Raw genomic sequence first — 20,921 nt, forward strand, 5'->3', positions numbered from 1 at the left:
CTTTCCTTGATCTCTTTGTTAAATTACTTCTAATTCCCAGACAATGATATTTTAATTATTCGAGGCCCCTAGGGATGGAGTTGCCATCATTCTTTCGCAACATTTACAATTATGGTTTGCTGAGGCTAAAACCTGATTACTAGGGTTCTACTCTATCCCTAGTATAAATTCTTGTTCTGTTTCTTTGCCCTTAGGAGCCATGGGCATGTGTCAACCGGCTTACATAAAGATGCCTTCATCCTTTTGTTGACTTCCACACTCCTCCTTTTTAGAGTATTCTGATTTCTCAGAAAGGTGTTAACTTTGGCGTGGAGAGGTCTACTCTCCTATGGTTGCCTTCCTGTCTTCACCTGGACAGTCAGGAGTTCTGGAGGGAGGACGGCTGGGAGGAAGTGACAGGCAGCTTCCCTCCAGACAAGCAAACAGGAGGATGAGAGAAATAGTCTGTTCCTTTGGCTGGATTTCCCAGTCACAGGGAAGCCTATTGGGTCAATAAGATGGAAGGCAGCTGTAACTAATAGCTTCTGAATCAAAGCCGGGAAAAACTCATGAATCAAGCCAAAACCTAGGACCACAAGACCAAAAGAACTTTCTAGGAACAGGCAGAAAGCAGACAGCTGGAGATCTTTCTGCTTCATGTGGCCATGCACACGAATAGATATTCCATGCCTAAGGTGTGAAAAATAAAAGAGGCAGGGCTGGTCAGAGGACAAATAGAAATCAAGTTCACCAAACTGCAGCCTTTAAACTATACTTCTTCAAGTCCTTTTGGTCCTCAGCCTCCTAGGGGTTGTCTGGAGGGCTAGAGAAGATTCGACAGTTCCATTTTTGGTGGAGAGCAGATATCACCTAGTCCTGTGTGGATGCGGTTCGCTGATTTCATGACTTGTATCAATGTGTCATGATGACAGGCACCCCATGTGAGTCTCACACTGGTCTATCAGGGTCAGGATAGGGAAGATCCACTGCCCGAAACAGCAGCACAGGGCATGGTGCCCTTGTCACAGCTGACAGAGAAGGAGTCTGTGGGGGTGAGGGGACCATGCTGGCCAGGCAGGACTTTGGGGAGCAGCTGGCTTGAACCTGGCACTGGGCACTAGTCAGTGAGACCTGGTGATGCAAATGAAAAAGTTCTAAAGGAAAATAGAAGGCAGCAGAAAAAGTTGAGAGAGACTGTGCATGGTCAGTCAAAACCCCAAATTCCTTCTCTAGAGGGCAAACATTCACAAGACTCAGACATGAGTTCAAAAGGGCTCCTCTCTCCATCATAACTGGAATCTTAGTACAGTTTGGGGAAGCTGGACAAAAGATGAAACCGAAACTCAGTTCTCGAAGACCTTGCTGGCACTGAGAAGGGACCAAGAAAGTCTGGATGGTTGGGCTGAAGAATCATGAAGAAACTGTTTCTAGAGCTACACTGACGTGGGAGTGTCTGGCACATTACTTTTTCGCGAATCAGTCCCTGAAGGAACAACTGGTTGTCACTGAGGAATGGACTGTCCCCTACTTTAATTTCTAGCTCAGTCTTCTAAGTGCCGAGAGGGGCTGAGAGAGCACTGGGCCTAAAGAGATTCAATGGGTAAGTTCTGGGTGAGTGGTTGAGGCCCATTTTACCCCAAAGCAGCCCCTTCTCAGCCATGGTTGTTGAAATTTATCTGAAGGACAGCACCCCTGGAGTGATATTCTAGGTAGATGCCAACAGGCATAAGAGAAGCCCCCAGAAAATTTATTTCTGCCACCAATATGACCTCTAGATGCCTCCTCCCCATCCTGTCCCTTCCATGTGCATAAGGATGGGTCTGGGCTAAAGCCTGCTCTGGAGTGAGGAAAGGATGGAGGAAGAGCCTGGCAGAGGTGGCTGCCGGATGGCTCCCTTTCACCCACCTGCCTTTTTCCAGCCACTGCTGTCCGCATGGACGCAGAGCAGCTGCCAGAGGTGAGGATGCCCCTCCCTCCAACCTGCCTGACCTTAATTCCATCCTCTCAGTCAATGTACACTTTCCTGAGGAAACCAATGAGAAACATCTGTCCTGGGAGTAAATGGAAGGTCAGCCGTGGCTGCTGTGGGGCTGCTGCTGCCAGCTTGGTGGCTAAGGCCAGGCAGACGCCTCCCACTCCTCATGGTAAAGGGCTCTTCCTGGAGAAGGCCCATCCTTGAGAGAGAGCTTGAGCGGAGCAGATAGAGTGAAGACTGGAATAAAATAAGTCCTGGGCTCTCAAAATAAGGGATGGTATGAATATGCCTATCATAGATTTTGGAAAAATTGAAGGAAATGGAAGCGAACACAAGATATGCAAAACAGTAATGTCCAAACCTGTTTGTGGATTAATGACTGACACTGGTGGTATTTTTGCTCATTAGTACAAATTAAAAGAAAAATCATTCCCTTTCCCCCAACCACATATAGAAAAGCACTTAAGAGGTCAAAGGTAAAGCTTGTCACACTCCAAATACAAAATGATTTACTTTACATGCAGCAAAATATACAAGAAGTGAATTCAAAAACAAACTTAATTCAATTCATTATATTCGCTTGGCACAATTGCAATTCAGTTTTTAAAAAAATATTTGAAAAATACTGAAACTGACCTGAATTCAAGTATAACGGTTTCTTCAACAGAAACATTATCAATGCAATAAAACATTACACGGAATATATCGAAGCAAAATGCTTTCTTGAGTTTTTTCCCTTAAATTTCTCTGTGTTTTTTTAAGTACAGTTTTAATGCCAACACAACTCACAATTGTATTTTTAAAATGAATATTATTGCATTGTTTTTGCATATCTTGTGGGACAGAAAATGCAAAGAGTTACTGATTCCCGTTTCAGAAGCAGAGACAGTGGTTTGTTTTTGCTTTCAAATGGCTCCAGATTCAGATCTCCCCACAGCTGAACCAGAAGAGGGGAAATGCATATGCACTGGTGTGCACAGGCACACGTGTGGGTGCTCATCCACACACGGGACATGCGCACTGACAACCCATTGGCTACACACGCGGTCACAGAGACTCTCTCTCTCCTGCACCCACCTGTACACCCAGCATCAAAAGGAACCTAACCCAATCGCCCATATGTGCAAGATCCTATCAAGTGCATTGCCAAACCTTTAAATTATACAACCAAACCAAACCAGAAAAAAATCATTAGTACCTAAGGAAATTATAACAAATTATTGGACATACACAATGGCTGGTGGCTTCTATTAACCCCTCCGTTGGAAAAAGGAAACCACAACCATTTAAATAATACAATGAAACCAAACCTGATTTACATTTGCAAAAGTGAAAACAATAAGTTGGGTGGCTACAGAACTTTGTAAACACTCTTCTTCCTCCCCTCCCCCTGGGAAAACAAAATTAAAAAAAAAACACCAAAAAAAAAAAAAAGAAAAGAAAAGAAAAAGAAAACTGCAACATGCGGTCAAGAAAAGTGTCAAACCACAAAACAAAGGCGCGCTCAACAGAAGCTCAGCACCACCTGTCTGCGGAGGGCTGGCGGGCCCTTCCCGGGTGGCCAGCTCTGTCCTCGCTGCCGCTGCCGGTTGGCCCGACTGCTGGTCTGGAGCTCCACGTGGCTTATGTAGGTTAAAGAGATCCTGTCGCAGGGGGCAGAGGTGGCTGGGCTGCCGCCACTGTGTGGGGATGTGGGGTGATGCTGTACTGCCTCCCTGGTCCCAGGACCCTCGAGCCTTTGGCTTCCTCTTTCCTCTCTGAGGTGGGCTGGGATCCTTGCTGGAAGTCCTGCCTGCTCCCCTCTCCAAATCCACAGGGCCCTGGCTCTATGGAGACAGCAAGGCTCATACAGAATATGCGCAAATGATTTTTTCTTTTTTTTTTTACAAGCAAAGTTGAAAGACACCCGTTTGACACAGGGTCCTTTTGGTGAGGGCTATTGCAGGACACTGAGGTTTTCTCTCCCACCCAGCAGTGGCTGCTGGCTCCCATGGCAGGGCCTGAAATATAAGGAGAGGTCCCTTGTCCCCTGCCTCTCCTGCCCACTCTCTGCTGCCTCCTCAGCACTCTGCCTCTGTGCACACAAACTGGCTGCTGCCGCTCTTCCCCCTGAAAACGCACTCTCCACACCACCCAACTCTGCGTCTTGTCCCGACAGAAATGAATGAAGACGCTGTTCCGGTTAACTCCAGGTCACGAGAACAGTGAGGCACTTCTGAAACGAACCCATTAGGAACATTGAAACAAATAAAAAACCCAGCATCTCCCCAGCCCTGGCAACTACAGGCTGCTGACATAGACCCTGCTGTCCTGGAGCTCCTCCTCGCTCTGCCGACGCCCCAGGGCATGTGCACAGCTCTCGTCCTCCTCGCCCCCTGCTCGGTCCTGCCCCGGGTCCCTGCAGTTCACAAAAGGTAAGAGGGTGCCATTGGGGCTCTGCTGGGCGCCCCCACTGAGGATGTTGTCAGCAGCACTCTCCATCTCCTCTATCGTCATGTCGCAGGCATCAGCCAGCTCCTGGGTTGTGACCTCGATGAACTTGGGGTCCTGTGCAAACTGCCCCAGTCCTTCTGAAATCAAGACCTGGAGAGGTGGAGGTGGAGGGCCGTGAAGAAGAAGGAACATTGTTACTGGGGCTCAGCTCCTCTCTTGAGGGCCAGACCAAAGGACTTTGGATGGTGACTTCGGGAAGTGTGCACCATGGGGGAGGGGTGAACAGAGGAGCTAAGCATCAGCCAAAGGGATTAGGGCCGTGTAGGCTGGAGGAAGGAAGTTCTGGTCAGGGAATTCAGAGACTGTCATGAGATATATAAAGACCTGGCTGCAGAGGGGCTGCAGGGGCTCTGCTGTGTGTGCAGTTCCCTCCCTGGCACCCACAGATGCCTTTCATATTGTTTCCTCTAGTCACCATCATTCTCCTTTGGTGAAATTGGTAACCTATGCCTACCGCCCACTGTTGGCTGGTTCCCCTCTGGGGAGAAGGCCTAGAAGTGTGTGTGCACATCCCTGCCTCTGCTGCTGCTGGGAAGGACCAGAAGGTGACCCCCCAAGCTTCCCCACCACCAGCTGCTCCAGTGCCTGGCTCTGGGGAACTTTGGCTCCTGAGCCCCAGGGTGGGAGGAAGCAGCAGAGTGCAGCCTGGAACACCCGCCTCCCTGGTGTCCTGCTCCCCTGCCCACATCGCTCTTTTTTTTTTTTTTTGAGACAGAGCCTCAAGGTGTCCCCCTGGGTAGAGTGCTGTGTCATCACAGCTCACAGCAACCTCCAACTCCTGGGCTCAAGCAAGTCTCCTGCCTCTGCCTCCCAAGTAGCTGGGACCACAGGCGCCTACCACAATGCCCGGCTATTTTTTGGTTGCAGCCATCATTGTTATTTTTGGTGGGCCTGGGCTGGATTCGAACCCGCTACCTTAGGTGTATGTGGCTGGCGCCTTAGCCACTTGAGCCACAGGCACTGAGCCACCTACATTGCTCTTTTTCTCCTTGGCCCTGTTTAGTTTATTGACCCTCTCTCCCCATCACAAGGTGAGCTCATGAGAAGCAGCCCTAATTCTCAGCTGTAGCTCAGTACCTGGAATGGGATCTGCTTGTGGTAGGTACTTAGGAGCGGTTTGTGAGATGAATTAAGGACAATGGAGGCCATGCTGAGCCTCAGAGGCTTAGCGTTAAAAGGGAGCTTTGCAGATGTCTGGTTTAGCTCCCACCTCCTGCATGGTAGCCTGATGGATGGCTGGATGGGCCCTGCCTCTGCTTGCATATGTCTGGATATGAGGGAGTTCACTACTTTTTAGGACAGCTCTCCCTTGTTTGGGGAGAACTTAGTTGGGAAAGTCTTCTTCCCGTGAGCTGCAATGCAGACCCCTGCCTAGGCTGTGACCCTTCCCTGCATTGCCCACAGTCTCTGAGGTCATCTCTCCGGGTTTACTTCCTGAATTCCTCTGACCAGCTCTCCTATGAAATAATTTCTAGAAAACTTGCCATCCTGGTCATCTCCTGGGACTGTTCCAATTTGTTAAAGGTCCCTGAAAACGTGGTGCCACAATTTCCCTAGATGCTGTGATTTGGCACAGTGCAGGGGAACTGGAACAGAAAGCATTCTTGTTCTAGACTAGTGGCTCTCAACGTTGGCTGTGCATTGGAGTCATCCAAGAGCTTGTAAAGGTATCAGTTCAACAAGTCATGGGTTTCTAGGGCTCCCGGGTGGTTGTCCCCAGCGGTCAGGTTTGAGCATCACAGATCCTGACCCTTCCATGGGTACAAATGCAGCCCGGGAACACGTGCATTTTGAGCAATCGTAGTAGCATGCTCTTGGCTCTACAGTGGGGCCTGGGGCCTTTCCTGGGTTCACTGGCCTGTGGCAGGGCTATGTTGCTCAGAAGGTTCTTTCTCTCTCTACAGTGGGCCCAGCTTCTCACATGATCATAATTCCCTGCAGGCCAGGCCCTCCTTCTGCAGGCCAGAGGTGGAGGGCCTTTCTGGCACAGAGACTTGACATGCAATCAATTGGGGAAGTACCCTGTGCACCCTTCTTAGCACCCATGTCAAGCCCCCTTGCTGCCCATGGCCTTCCCCTTGGTGTGGGAGTTACCTACCGCTTCCACCAGGCTGCTGGCACTGCCGTGGAACTGCCCGCCCCTTGCCCCGGCTTGGCTGGGCACCGTGAGGGAGACAGGCCGGGCCCTCCGGGCGGCACTGCTGCCCCCACCACAGGGGACTGGCCCCTCAGCCCAGGAGCCGCAGTGGATGGACGGGAAGCTGCTGTTGAGCTTCTCGCTGGACTCGGCCCCCTCCAGCCGCAGGGTGGGGATGGGCTGGGGGAGCCAGCCACGGCTGCCCGGAGTGGCAGGGGGGGTGGCGAACGGCCTGGGGGCCGAGGTGGGGGAATGGCTTCTCTGGAGGAGGGGGCTCAGGCCTGCCACTGCCAACGCCTGCGGACACAAGGAGCACGAGTTATCGAATTATCAGGTTATTGGGAGTGGTTGACCAGAGTGCCGGCTGCCTTCTGAGCAACCACTGCTTGCTTTCCAGCCAGTTCCCCTGCCTAGAAGTTACACTGCTTCCTCCTCATTCATCTGAGTCCACCTCAGCAGTGGACCTGGTGTAAGTTTCAACTATCTCAAATCATACTTTACAATCATCTCAGTCTGAAGTGATCTCCTCCAGCCCTAGGAAGCTGTGGTTGAGTGGGACCAAGGTAATCTGGTGGTCAGCACTGTCAGCTGTCCTGCATTTCTCATCAACAGACTCAAGGGAATGGTGATGCCTGCACATCTGTAAGCTGGAACATTAATGGCCTCTCTCGCCACCTACCTTGTGGGCTTGGTATGAACTTGACGTGAAATAAGATTTGCAAGGAAGCATACTGACATTACAAAGACCTAGAGAAAGCCAGTGTTTGTTGCTTTAATTTTTACAATTAATTGGGCCATAAACAATGCCCTGCAAATCTCTGGCTCAGGCTGTATTTGAGCCATTGTCCAAATCACATGCTATATTGTAATTACATGATTTACATGGTGTGTCCTCTGTCTCAGACGGCCTGCATCACAGCTGCCATGATGACCTGCTCTGGACAGAGGTCCCGCAAGAGTCTGGGAGACAGTGACACTGAGTGGTAGGAAAAACAGCTCTGAGAGGCACAGAACGGGACCACCACCCCACAGGTGCGAGGGGAGGAGACAGAGATGAAGAGGGTCCAAAACCAAGAAGAGTATTGCCTACCAGCCTGATGAGAACAGCAGGGTGGGACCAACTTCTAGAAATCTTTTAAAATAACACAAACCATGTCTCTACATCTGGCCCCCTCTTCTCCCCATCTCACAGTGGTCCCCATCCTGGGGCTCCTGGGGCTCTGGAGATTTGAGGGAGTAAAGACCATGTCAGACCACGTCAACATTTTGGAAAGCCCGTTGGAAACCATGCACATTTAGGCAATGCCACAAAGGCTAAGAAAAACAATGCATTGTTTTGAGGAATATCAACTTGGCTGAGCCACACTCTCTTACACTGGTGCACTGGGCAGCTGAATGCCTCTGGGCACCAAAACTGCCTAAAACATGGGTCAGTGGTATCTAATCACAAAGGTAAAAAGGTTGGGAAAGCAGGTCTAGGCCCCAATTTGCCAGCAGTTAGACTGGCCTCAGGTAACTCTTTAAAGTTTCCCTTAGTTCTAAGCTACTAAGAACCTGTTTGATACTGTGTTGGATTTCACTGTCTCAGCTGGAGTCAGCTCTGCTGGGAGAGGAGTTCATCTACTGAGTCTCTCCGGACCTGTTTCCCTTGGGTATCGTTCCCTCTTCTTGTTGGTTCTCTGATCATTTCTCTATGTCAGTGGATGGATTTCTAAATCCATCCAGCTAAATTTCCAGGTGTCTTCACACTCTAGGTACCACCACACCAGCCTGAGAGCCCTGCGGCCTAAGCCAGCTTCTTTCTGGTGGGGAATGTCTGCAGCACCGTAAGAAGAAAGCTTGGGTGGGACCCTCCTCTTCAGGATCACCAGAAGAGTTCCTGTGCCAGTGTGTTCTATTTCTACCTGTGACATGACAGACGCCCTCACCAGCATAGGAAAAGCAAGTCCTACTGGGGGCTGCCAGGGCGAGGGAGGAGGCCCCGGTGGTCTGAGACAAGGAAGACCAACTCGGGATGCGTCTAGCTTGGTAGGTGGTGGCCAGTGGCCTATCCAAAAGTAAGAGCTACCTGATGATGAACCAGGTGCAAGGGCAGGACTGTCTTCTGAGAGATGTCTCCCCCTTGGTTCTTCTGTCGTTTCAGACATTCCAGGTGGAATGAGGCCCTTCGACCTGCAAAGCCAGCCAAAGATCCAGGGTCAGGTCAGGGATAGAGGACAGTGGCCTGTGATAGCCCAGACCCAGACCCAAGGAGCAGTGTTTGTGGCCCTGGGTCCACCTTCTCCCCAGCCCCTGCCTTTGTCTCTGAGATACACTGAGCAACATCTGACCCAGGCCCGCCCTGGCAAACCCTGCCTTTGGAATTCTGATTTGTCATTTTGGAAATCTGCCCAGCCCACTGCATGGAGGCTATTGGCACCAGGCCACGTGGTCACTCAGTCACGGTTAAGTACCCAACCAGTGCTCTCTTCAGGGTGACCATAGCCACATTGGATAGCAGGGTGTGTGTTTACCTAGCGAGGCAGAGCGAAGGAAGCCCTTCTTTGGGGATTGCCGAATGTCCCTCTTGTCCTCTGGGGGTGTCAGCTGCCGATTTTCATCATCTTGATAGGAAAGCCTGGAACAGAGAACTCTTGGGGCTTGTTCCTGAGGCTGAGAAATGCTACCCACTGGACCTGCTGTCACCCCAGAGCACACTCTGCTGTTTTTCTTAGTGAAGGCCCCCTCCTTTGTGCTTCCATACAGATTTGGGGAAAACTGCTGCCCAGGAGAGTCTGCCGGGCACCCTGGCCCAGCAAGGGCTTCCAGGCCTGCTTGCTGTGGGTTCCCAGCTCCTTCCTTACCCACAGTCTCTGATGAGTGTTGCTTTTCTGATTTGGGCAGTGGGAGGTACTCTTGGGCAGAAGTGTTTTGAAAGTTGAAAAAATCCTAGGCCTGCCTGGTTCTTTGAAGGAAAAGCCCAGGCTCTGTGCTGGCTACTGCTGCTTATCACAGTTGCCCTCGGCTGCAGCCTGGACTTCCCTTCACCCCTGAGAACACACCAGCTGTCAGTCAGAGAAGACAGGGCTGGAAAGGGCCTGCGGGCATCTTGTCAATGGCTTCAAGTTCTCTGATGGTAATTCACAGCAAGAAATACACAGAGGGTGTCAAAAACATGTGTACACATTTTAAGAGAGAAAAAAAGTATTAAAACGGTAAGGGTCAGTATATACCAATAACATTTGTTATCTTGTAGATTGTATCTCCTGTAATTGCAGACGTCAAACATGACTTGAGGGTTACTATTTTAATACAGTTTTTTCTTCTCTTAAAATATGTACACATGTTTTTGGGACCCTCTGTATTTTACACGTTCCTAGTACGCACAGATATTCCTCACTGAAACCACACAGCTTGTGCTTACCCTCCCCGCAGGCATTCCACCCTGATAAGTTCTAGTCTGCTTTAGTCTGTTCCATTTTATTAACAACTGTCAGCAGCAAGCCCATGAAATGGATCTCACAATCCCTAGTGGTGAGGCCTACAGTCCAAGAAGTGCAGTTCATTCCTACCTCAGGGGCCAGCTGAGGACACTGGTTCTGTCCCTTGGGCTGCCTCTCCGTGCTGGGTGATCTGCCTGCTCCTGGCCCAGCCTAGCAACTTCAGGCATTTGTAGATGTGCAGCAACATTTGTTGAGTGAAAACCTCACATATTTAGGCCTCTGATCTTTGTTTTCATTCTTGGCTAGGTAAACCCTTCTGTTATACACTAGGACTTCTATAAGTGGACCACCCAAAGGACCATAACAAACTAGTCAACATATGGAGGTGGTCAACATAAGGAACTAGGTCTACGGTACTGATATGTACATGTGGTGCATGTCTAGTCTATGAAAATCAGGTCAACTTAAGGAGGTGGTCAGCTGGGAGCCTGGAGAACCTATGGAAGTTCTACTGCATTTTCTTCTTAGGCAATTCCTCCCCATGCTTGCAGCCCTGGCTTTTGTTTGACCTTGTGTAGGACCCATTAAGCCTGCCCTGCCCCTCAGCCTTCTCTGAATGCCTGTACATCTCAGGGTTTGTATCATTCTGTAGGCAATTAGTTAGAAAATCACTACGTCATCTTCCTCTTCTGAGATCATCTTAGCTTCCTCACTAGTTTCTAAAATCTCCATGAAGGTAATGATCCATTTACTCATGACCTTGCAGAGTGTCTGGATGGACCCAGCACTCAGTGAGAGCTGAAATGGGTTAAAGCATATGCTTTTCTTGATTTCTAGAACAGGTAGCCATATGTTAATTTGTACTTTCTTTCTTTCTTTTTTTTTATTGTTGAGGATTCATTGAGGGCACCAGGTTACACTGATTGCTTTTGTTAGATAAGGACCCTCTTATATTTGTGTCCCGCCCCCCAAAGGTGTACCACATCCCTTGACCTGCCACCCCTCCCTCCTTTCTAAAAATCAATTTGGAGAAAGGTATATCTTAAGGAACTCCAGATATTTCCTTAGGTTCTATATATACCTATATATATACCTATATACCTATATATACCTTTTCATTGAGTCAGAAAAATAGGTCATTTACCCCTAATCCCTCTGTTTTGCTGAAAGGGACACAAAGGCACGGGTGCTTAGTGTTGCTGGTCTCAACTACTATATCCATGTTTTTCCCTTCTAGATTCTTCTTTTTACATTAGGGGAATAGGAAACACCTCTGCTACTGTTCCAACCCAGTTCCTGGGCTCAAAACCCTGGAAAAAGCAGGCCATGGCTGCTCCCTCTCCCAACACTCCTTGTGTGTGAGGGCTGGTCCCTTTCTCATCATCTTCAGCTACCCTGTTCTTTTCTTCAAAAGCCTAAAAGGCTGTAGCTTCCTTACTGTCAAGTGCTTTCAGGGAAGCTTCTATAAAACAGCGAGTCTTCATTTGTTTTGAATGCAACCCAAAGTCTTAAAGTTGTTTAGAAAGACTCAACAGACATATGCATATATTGGCAATTAAACTAATGTTTCAGGACACAATACTTACCATTCTGACATCCCATACTTTCTGATATTCTCTATTGTGCTGTGCTATTCTTTTAAAAGTACTAGCTGTTAGAAGCCTTTGTGTATACCAATAACAACCAAGATGAGAAGCTAATCAAGGACATAATTTCCTTCACAGTAGCTTCAAAGAAAATGAAGTATCTAGGAATATATCTAACAAAAGAGGTGAAGGACCTCTATAAAGAGAATTATAAAACCCTAAGAAAAGAAATAGTGGAAGATATTAACACATGGATGAACATACCATGCTCATGGCTGAGGAGAATAAACATTGTTAAAATGTCTACACTTCTCAAAGCAATCTAAGATTCAATGCAATTCCCATACTTTCACAATTTTTCAAGATTTGGAAAAAATAATTCTTTGTTTTGTATGCAACCAGAAGAAACTTGTTATAGCCAAGACAATCCTTAGTAATAAAAACAAAGCCTGGGGCGTCAACCTATCAGACTTTAGGCTGTACTACAAGGCCATAATGATCAAAACAGTATGGTACTGGCACAAAAATAGAGACATTAAAGTTTGGAACTGAATAGAAAACCATGAAAAGAAACTAATATCTTACAGCCACCTAGTCTTTGATAAACCAAACAAGAACATACCCTGCGGGAAAGACTCCTTATTTAATAAATGGTGTTGGGAGAACTGGATATCCACATTTAAAAGACTGAAACTGGACCTGCACCTTTCTCCACTCACTAAAATTGATTCAAGATGGATAAAAGATCTAAATCTACACCATGAAACAATAAAAATCCTCGAAGAAACTGTGGGGAAAATACTTGAAGTTATCAGACTGGGGAAGACTTTATGAAGAAGACTTCAGTGGCAATTGCAACAACAAAAATAAATAAATGGGACTTAATTAAATTGAATAGCTTCTGTATAGCTAAGGAGACAACAACCAAAGCAAATAGACAACTATTGGAATCGGAAAACTATCGGAATAGGAAATAAAATTTGCATATTATGAATCAGACAAAAGCTTAATAACTAGGATCTATAGAGAACTCAAATTAATCAACATAAAAAAGCCAACAAGCCCATATATCAATGGGCAAGAGAGATGAATAGAACCTTCTCTAAAGAAGATAGACAAACGGCTAACAAACATGAAAAAATGCTCATTGTCCCTAGTTATCAGAGAAATGCAAATCAAAACCACCTAAGATACCACCTAACCCCAGTGAGAAGGGCACACATCACAAAATCTCAAAGCTGCAGATATTGGCGTGGTTGTGGAGAGCAGGAAACACTTTTACACTGCTGGTGGGACTGCAAACAACCTTTTTGGAAGGAAGTATGAGAACTCTCAAAGAACTCAAACTACACCTCCCACTTGATCCTGCAATCCCATTACTGGGCATCTAGCCAGAAGAAAAAAAATCATTTTATCACAAGGACATTTGAACTACACTCTGTATCACAGCTCAATTTACAATTGCCAAACTGTGGAAAAAACCTAAATGCCCACCAATCCAAGAATGGATTAATAAACTGTGATGTATGTATATCATGGAATACTATTCAGCCACTAAAAAGACGGAGACTTTACATCTTTTATATTAACGTGGATGGAGTTGAAACACATTCTTAGTAAAACAACACAAGAATAGAGAAGCAAGAATCCAATGTACTCAATTCTGATAGGAGGACAACTGATGACCTAGTAAGTGGTTGGGGGGTAGGGGGAGGAGGGATCAGAGAGAGAGAAGGAGGGAGGGGGTGGGAGGTCACGGGGTGTGACATACCTCTTGGAGGTGGGACACAATTATAAGAGAGACTTTACCTAACAAATGCAATCAGTGTAACCTTGTTCTCTGTACCCTCAATGAATCCCCAACGAATCCCCAACAATAAAAAAATAAAAAGTACTAGCTATAACTGACCAAACAAAAGGAAGTTGTAAACTTATTTGTCTAGATCTGTAGTTAAAAAAAACCCTTTTCCAGCCAGGTGGAGTGGCTCACACCTGTAATCCCAGCACTTTGGGAGACTGAGGTGGAAGGATTGCTTGAGGTCAGGAGCTGAAGACCAGCCTAGGCAACATAGCAAGACTATGTATCTACAAAAAATAAAAAAATTAGCTGGGCGTGGTGGTGCACACCTGTAGTCCCAGCTACTCAGGAGGCTGAGGCAGGAGGATCACTTGCGCTCAGGAGCTGAGGTCGTAGTGAGCTATGATGATGCCACTGCACCCTGTCTCAAAACACAAAAACAAAACCCATAAAATTTCTGCAGGGAAACTTCAGCCCTGGATTTGCCAACAGTGCCCTCTTATGGGCAGCTTTATTGTGAAGTAGTTTTGTGAAATATTTAATTGTCAGTATATGTACTTGTGTACTGAATCTCACTAGAAAATATGTTCATAACTGTTGGCTATAGCCTAAAAAGTTTAAGAAACAATGTTTAGACATTTTCCTGAAAGCATGTTATAGTGAGGAAAGGCCAAGTTAAAAGGGATTGTGTGTGGTGCGTGTGGTGGGAATTTCCTGTCCCCTCTGTGACACATCCTCGCCTCTCCTCTCCCAGCCATACCCAGAGGAGGGATTTCAAGAACTGTCCCTTCCTCTCCAGACCCTTCCCTCCTCTAGTCGCCCCAGCAGAAGGCAGCCAAGCTCACATGTCTGTGGAGAGCAGGCTGGGCTCACTGCAGGATTCAGTGTCTTCGCTCCTCTGGACTTCATAGGTCTCGCCAGGAAACACCTCCTCCGGGCACACCATAGCTATTTGGCTCTCCCGGGAGTGGCACCTACGATGACCAGGATGGAGAATACATCAGGAACTGCCAGGCCCCCTCCCTTCCCTCAGCAAGTGAGGCAGCACACACCCCTGTACACACACCCCTGCACACACCCCACACAGACACAATTGACATGCCTCTTCCTCCTGCACTTGCCAGTAGGCAAGATTAGGGTAACTGTTTCATGTGGGAGAAGGAACTGGGTCAGGACCCAAGATCTAAGTTCTGACCCCTAGTTCACTTACTCTCTGGCCCAAGTCACTTAATCCACCCCATGCCTCAGTTTCCCTTTCTGTAATATTGGAATAACGTATGTCCTGCCAACTCAGAGGCTTGTTGTGAGTAGCAAATAAAGTAACAGGTGACATGGAGCTTTGGGGGGGGGGTACAAAGAACCAGCTTTTAAAGAAGGGTCCAGGACTGTACTATATAAGGCAGAGGGCCCTGTGAAAGAGCTGTCCCCTCTGCTGGAGACAGCTGGGCCTTTGGGCATCTATGTGGTAAGCTGGGAAGCTCCTGGTATCTTTGATTCTGCCACTGGCTCCCTGGAGTAAAAGCACAGAGAAGAAAACTCACATAGAAGCATTTGTTCTCCCGAGCAGAGGGGAGTGAGCCTGGAGCCCTGCTGTCCCTGAATCCCTCCTGAGCTCCAGAGCCTCCCGTACCAGCATGTGATTCGCCCGCTGGACCAGGGTCTTCTGTCCTCTGGCCCAGCAGACAGAAGAGTGAGCTCTGATCTGAGTGCTCCTTGTCCTGTTGGTACTCAGCTCACTACCTCCCCCATCTTTCTCCCTACAGACCCTGCACACTGGGCCCACTGTATCTTCAGACCCCTGGGGCTTTAGGGAAAGGTCCCAGTTTGTCCTTGGAGTGGAGTGCTGTATCACTGCCTCTCACTTTGTCCTATGCCCATGAGCAAAGCAGGCAGGTGGGAAGGGCTCTCCAGGGGAGGCCTACAAACCCCTGCCCACCTAAAGTCGAAAGGAGAATGATGCCGGAGATCTAGGTGGAGTGGGATGGGCTGCAGGAAGGCACAACAGGATGGGCTGGAGACGCAGACTGGCGTCAGGCAGCATCACTTCTCAGGGGACTTGTGTGCACAGAATGAGCTGTCCTAATCTCAGCAGAAGCAAGGCAGATGCCAGAGCCACCACCCTTAGCCTCAGCTGCAACATAGAGGACATGGCCCCAGGGCTATGGTTTCTTCACCAGTTGAAGCTTAGCACCCTGAGTACTGTGTTTACCAATTGCAATGGGAAGGGAGGGAACTGACGTTTAGTGAGCACTTACTATGTGCTGAGTGCTTTGTGTGCATTTCATTTCACTGACTGATGCATTTGTGGGGAGAAGGGACTTCCCTGGTGTCTTCTATGTCAGCTCCTCTCTAAAAATCACTCTTCTCTTAGCCAAGAATGAGGCCCTGGGACTCACTTCCATTTAATGTGGAAATGCCCTTAGATGGAGGAAACTTAATCTACCCTGAAATGCTGTGGACGTGAAGAACCCTCTTTAAGAAGAGGTTTTGTTAAGGGGAACAGGGAAAAAAGTGGTGCTAGGATTGAATCCTCAAAGGTTGTAAGAGAAAAGTGAGGTCCCGGCAAAGGGAGTGGCTGCCAGGACAGGCATAGGCAAGCCACTCAGTGTACGCTCTTGTGCAAAGCCAGCCCTCAGGTCAGCACATAACATCTGGTGGTGAGCACATGCCCATACACGGGAGGCATCATACATGTCTCCTGAGTCACAGGGCTCAGCCAAAGCTGCTGCTGGGTGGCTAAACCACCCAATTTTCCAAACAGAAAAGGAGACAAGGTGGGTGGCCAGTGTGACTTCCTGTCATCAGACATGGCTAATGCCCAGGCCTTGTAAGCCTGCACATGGCCACTTAGAGAGGGGTGCTCTGAGGGGACATGAAAGCTAGTGAGCAAGCATGCGGCTCCTTGGATGCAGGCAGCTTTGGGACACCTATCCAGGGATTTAGAAAGAAGCTTGTGCTTCTCTGTTGCTTTCTGAACTGGAGAGCAGGAAAGGAGGTGTGCTCAGGAACTGGCAAGATGGGGACTGTGCAGTCCGTGGGGAGCAGCTGTCCTACTCCAGAAGAGGTACAAGTGGAACGAGGCAGGGTCTGTCTGTTCCCACCTGGGAAACCTGGTAGATGGGGAGAGACTCCCAGAGGCCAGGCTGCACGGCCAGGGCCCAGAGCCATAGGAGGCACCTGCCACTTAGCAAGCAGTGGCAGCGCATCCCAGAGCACCAGGAGCAGAGGACAGGGAGAGGAAAAAGAGCACCAGGAGGTGGCAGGGCCATCAAGATGAGGAATAACCCCATGCTGGGGTGGGATATGAAGTGCCCACCAAGAAAGGGTACATAGGGCTCTGATTCTCTTGGTGAAAGGCTGGGTTTGGGTGGCTACCCAAGAAAGCAAAGAATGGTAGTTTCTGTTGCATAGCCAGAATACAGCGTGTCAGAGGCTGGTGCCCTGCTCAAGAAGGATGAGGGAATCATCTTCACCACCAGTGATGTGGCTTGTCCTGAGCCAGGCTGCCTACTGAGTCTGATCTGGGGCGGCACTGCTCTCTTGCTGGGGTCTGGGGCAATGGTCTCTCTGAAGCTCTCGAGGGCTGGGGGCTGCAGAGCGCTGTGGGTGGCCCTGGGTGGCCCACCCTTCAGTTTACCTCTTGGAACTGAGCCTCCACGCTGCTTCCTGCACGTGCACAGCAGGGGACAGGGGCGGCCCATGGCCCTCCACAGTGCTGACAGTGCTGGGGGGACCGGTGGGGCGGGTTCGGCGGCCCAGGGCCGTGTTGTTGGCGTTGTTAATGTTGGCATTGGAGCCGGTGGATGAGTAGCTGCTGGGGGTGAAGGTGGAGTCCACCAGCTTCTCATGGGAGGGCGACTCGGTGTCGCCTTGGCTGTTGCCTGCCTTGTTGATGTGCAGTGGGCGCTGGGTGGTGAAGGTCTGGGGGAAGGCGCTCCGGCTGTCACTTTGGTAGTAGCTGACGTGGTTGCCGAACAGGCCACCGGCCCTCTGCAGGCAAGACAGGAAGAGGGAGTGGGAGCTCGTCCTCAGAGGGAGAAGCCCAGACAGCCAGGCCAGAGCAGTGCAGGGCGCAGGAAGGCTGCCTGCCCTCAGGAGAGGCACAGCTGCGGGCAGCATATAGGGGAAGGCAGCTTCACACCTGGCAGCTCTAGACAGGGAGGGACCCAGACGCTCAGGGTCCCACAGCGCCCTCTGCTGTGACAGTGAGGGCTGGGAATGTCCACAGCCTTGGGAACAGAGTGGCAAGGTGGCCAGCCTGGAGGTTTCCAGTGGACTCTTAAGGACTGGGCATGTCATGCTGCAACTTCTAATGTAGAAGTTTCTCATAGGAAAATGGCTCCGTCCCCTTCTCTGGAGGGCAATGACACCCTGTTGAGCCACCATCTCCTGGGAGCCCTGGCTTGGGACGGAGTCGGGCTTGGAACAGGCAGAGGGCAGAAAGACCCTGAGTCGCCCACTGAGCTCCGTCCATTCTCCTGGGACGTGCTCCGCAGGAGCCCAGCCTGAACCCCAGCCTACTTTCTTGTTCTAAACTGCACTTCATGGAGGTAAAGGGTATGCTGGCACCACCTACCCTGAAGATGTCATCTTCAGAGGCTGCAGACACAGCCTCTTTCATCGCCTTGTCCAGCTCTTCCTCAGCAGTCAGATCTCCAGAGATGGCCCGACGGATCTCGGGCCCGATGTCATGCAGTGTGCGCAAGCCAGCCTGGAACCAGAGGGATGTGTGAGGACCTTGGTTCCTTCTCACCAAGCTCTCCAGCCAGCCATTGCCCAAGGATGGGGCCTGTCCCTCCATGACCCTGGCAGATTCCACCCAGCCCTGACCCCCTGGGAAATACAGCCGTGTGTGAGCCAGGGGCCGGGCTTCCCTGGGCCCTTCTGGTGCCCTCAGGTGGAAGAATCCAATCGCCCATCAAGAAGGAAGGGGGTGCTTTAGGGGGGACTTCCAGGGGGCTGCCAGGGAGCCTCATCAGGGTAGGGGCCAGCCCTGGGGGGGTAGTGACAGCAGGTGGGATTGTGGAGGGCAGGTGGGGGGATGGCAGGAGGGGGAGAATTATAACACCCCTCCTCACAGCCCCCTTCAGAAAGGCTGGCATTCTCAGAAAGGCTCCTTCTGGAGGGACTGACCAGAGACCGGGACCCTGGCTGAGATCAGAGGAAGGTGAACAGGACCTTCCTGGGGGTGTGACCCAGACCCCCACCCCTCACCTGTAGGGACAGGGCGTTCCTCTGGGAGGGCTTGCCCACAAGGCCCTGCTCTTTGCGCTTCTTGAATTTCCGGAAGTACTCTTGGATCAGGAAAGTGGCGTAGAACTTGCCAACTGTGACCTCATCATCTGACATGTATGAAGAGAGGAGAGGGAATCAGAGGTAAGTAGGGGAGTGAAGTTGGACGTCACCGATTTTTTCAGAATTCTAATTTAACCCTTTTTTTTTTTCAGAGACCAAGTAGGCTGGAGTGCGGTGGTACAATCGTAGCTCTACCCTGACCCTCAAACTTTTGGGCTCAAGCAGGCAATCCTCCTGCCTCAGCCTCCCAGAGTGCTGGGATTCCCAGTGTGAGCCACCATAATTGGCAACTTTAAATTTAAGTTTTTGGAGTGGGAGTACATTCATATGGCTAAAAAAGAGAAAATCATATGAAAAGGCATATGGTGAAAAGTAGACAGCTTTTTTTATATTAGTTTCTTATTTTTTCAGAGATTTTTATGCAAATATTTATATAAATAAGCAAACATGGCTCGGTGCCTGTAGCTCAGTGGCTAGGGCGCTAGCCATATACACCGGAGCTAGTGCGTTCAAATTCAGCCTGGGCCTGCCAAACAACAATGACAACTACAACCAAACAATAGCCAGGTGTTGTGGCGGACACCTGTAGTCCCAGGTACTTGGGAGGCTGAGGCAAGAGAATCGCTTAAGCCCAAGAGTTTGAGGTTGCTGTGAGCTGTGATACCACAGCACTCTACCAAGGGCAACAAAGTGAAACTGTCTTAAAAAAAAAAAAGCAAACATATTCTTATCCTTTTTTCTTACACAAAGGATAGCAAATTGTCATCTTGCTTTTTTTCTTTTCACTTAACTGGTGTTCCTAACACTTGATCCCAAATGCCTATCACCACCTGGCTGGCCCCCTACGTGTAAACAGTTCTGCTTAAACATAGTTGCAGGGAGTGGCTGGTAGGAGAAATGCTCTCCTCCCATTGAAGTTTGGGTTTTCTTTCAAACTATACAGATTGGATTTTTGCACCAGGTAGCTTGCTATGTCACTGCCAGGCTGGGCACCCAAAATTACACGTGTCAGAATCAGCGTCCACCTTGGAAGTGAGCCAGATGGTGGAGAAGCCGTAAGCACCCAAGGGGAAACATTTCATGCCTCGCAAGTAGCCCCCTGGCTCCATCTCCTTGTGAAAGAGACAGCTGGTGCGGTTAGATCTAGGGACGGCTCTCCTGCTCCGCTGTCCCTTGAGAATAGTAGTAATGGGCCTTCCATCTGGCAAGGGTCTCATTCCCGCGTGGGACAGAAAACCCTGGGGAACCCCTATGTAGAGGGGTCAGGGAGGAAGAACTGCGTTGCAGAAAGAGCTTGGCATCTCAGGTGTCCTCAGACCTGGCTCTGAACCTGGAGCCTGCTTTGTGCTCATCAGGCAACTTGGGTTGTCCCTTTAGCTTCTGAGCACTTTGGTTCCTTGAGCAGCCTTCACAGAAGGCTGAGTCACGCACTGGAATTCTCACATAGTGACTATTCTATCTATGTGTAAGCATGTGTGGTCTTTACACACAGACTTAGGTCACATACTTATTTACCCCTTATTTTAAAATGTTAAACACAAAGTATCAGTGATATTCAGTATTGCCTTAACTGCCTTTAAAGACACAAACACTCATCATAAGTGGGTACCTGTGAGCGTTTCATCTGTTAATAATTTCGAGCATAGTTGTGGCTGAGCATTTATACAGTGTGGCCATAAAGTTCGTGTGCAACTTAAAATAGTGTGCAATTGACAATCACACACAAACTTTACGGACACCCCATATATTGAGAACATTCTAATATATTTTATATTAGAGTTCAAGGGTTCTATTGATATTTTTGAAATTATATGCATAGGATGGTTACATCATCTATGATTTTTATTTGGGATCGTAGTAGCAGCAACATAAATTACTTGTTATAAAGAGGGGTTTCAGGCTTGATGGGGTCAGGAAATGCTGTTCTAGGAAGAACAAAAAGAATTTCAACCAATAGGGGAGAAATCTCAGGGGACCCTTCTTCCGGGGGGGGGGGAGCTATAGCAATCAGGTTTATGGGAACGTCCACCTTTTGTGGAATTTCTTTGAAAGTTATGCTAAACCTCTGAGTGTCAAAGTACTTGCCTACTCCCATGTGTAAAATGCCCGGGTGCAGTGGCCTTCCTACCCGACCGTGAGCTTCTGCATTTGTGCAGGGCATCACACCCTAAGCCCATTCTAACCAACAGGGCAGTGACTTTCAAATGGTGTGCTGTGAGAGGATCTAGGTGTGCCA

The 20,921-nt window shown here is 49.1% G+C and overlaps 1 protein-coding gene across 1 annotated transcript in view; it reads right to left on the bottom strand.

The window, feature by feature from the left end:
• Window positions 1-3,888: 3,888 nt before the first annotated feature.
• The window catches only part of CACNA1C (calcium voltage-gated channel subunit alpha1 C), a 559,438-nt gene continuing 542,405 nt past the window's right edge, over window positions 3,889-20,921 (bottom strand). The window contains exons 38-45 of the mRNA XM_023516536.1: window positions 18,605-18,732; window positions 17,967-18,101; window positions 17,028-17,380; window positions 14,236-14,364; window positions 9,098-9,201; window positions 8,653-8,756; window positions 6,546-6,881; window positions 3,889-4,537 (exon numbers count right to left, since the gene is read on the bottom strand). Of these exons, the coding sequence (XP_023372304.1) occupies window positions 4,235-4,537; window positions 6,546-6,881; window positions 8,653-8,756; window positions 9,098-9,201; window positions 14,236-14,364; window positions 17,028-17,380; window positions 17,967-18,101; window positions 18,605-18,732 (1,592 nt within the window). The 3' untranslated portion in view covers window positions 3,889-4,234. The remainder of the gene's footprint in view (window positions 4,538-6,545; window positions 6,882-8,652; window positions 8,757-9,097; window positions 9,202-14,235; window positions 14,365-17,027; window positions 17,381-17,966; window positions 18,102-18,604; window positions 18,733-20,921) is intronic.

Source organism: Otolemur garnettii, unplaced genomic scaffold (assembly GCF_000181295.1).
Source record: "Otolemur garnettii isolate 467f Iridium unplaced genomic scaffold, OtoGar3 scaffold00092, whole genome shotgun sequence".
NCBI classification, from domain to species: Eukaryota; Metazoa; Chordata; class Mammalia; order Primates; family Galagidae; genus Otolemur; species Otolemur garnettii.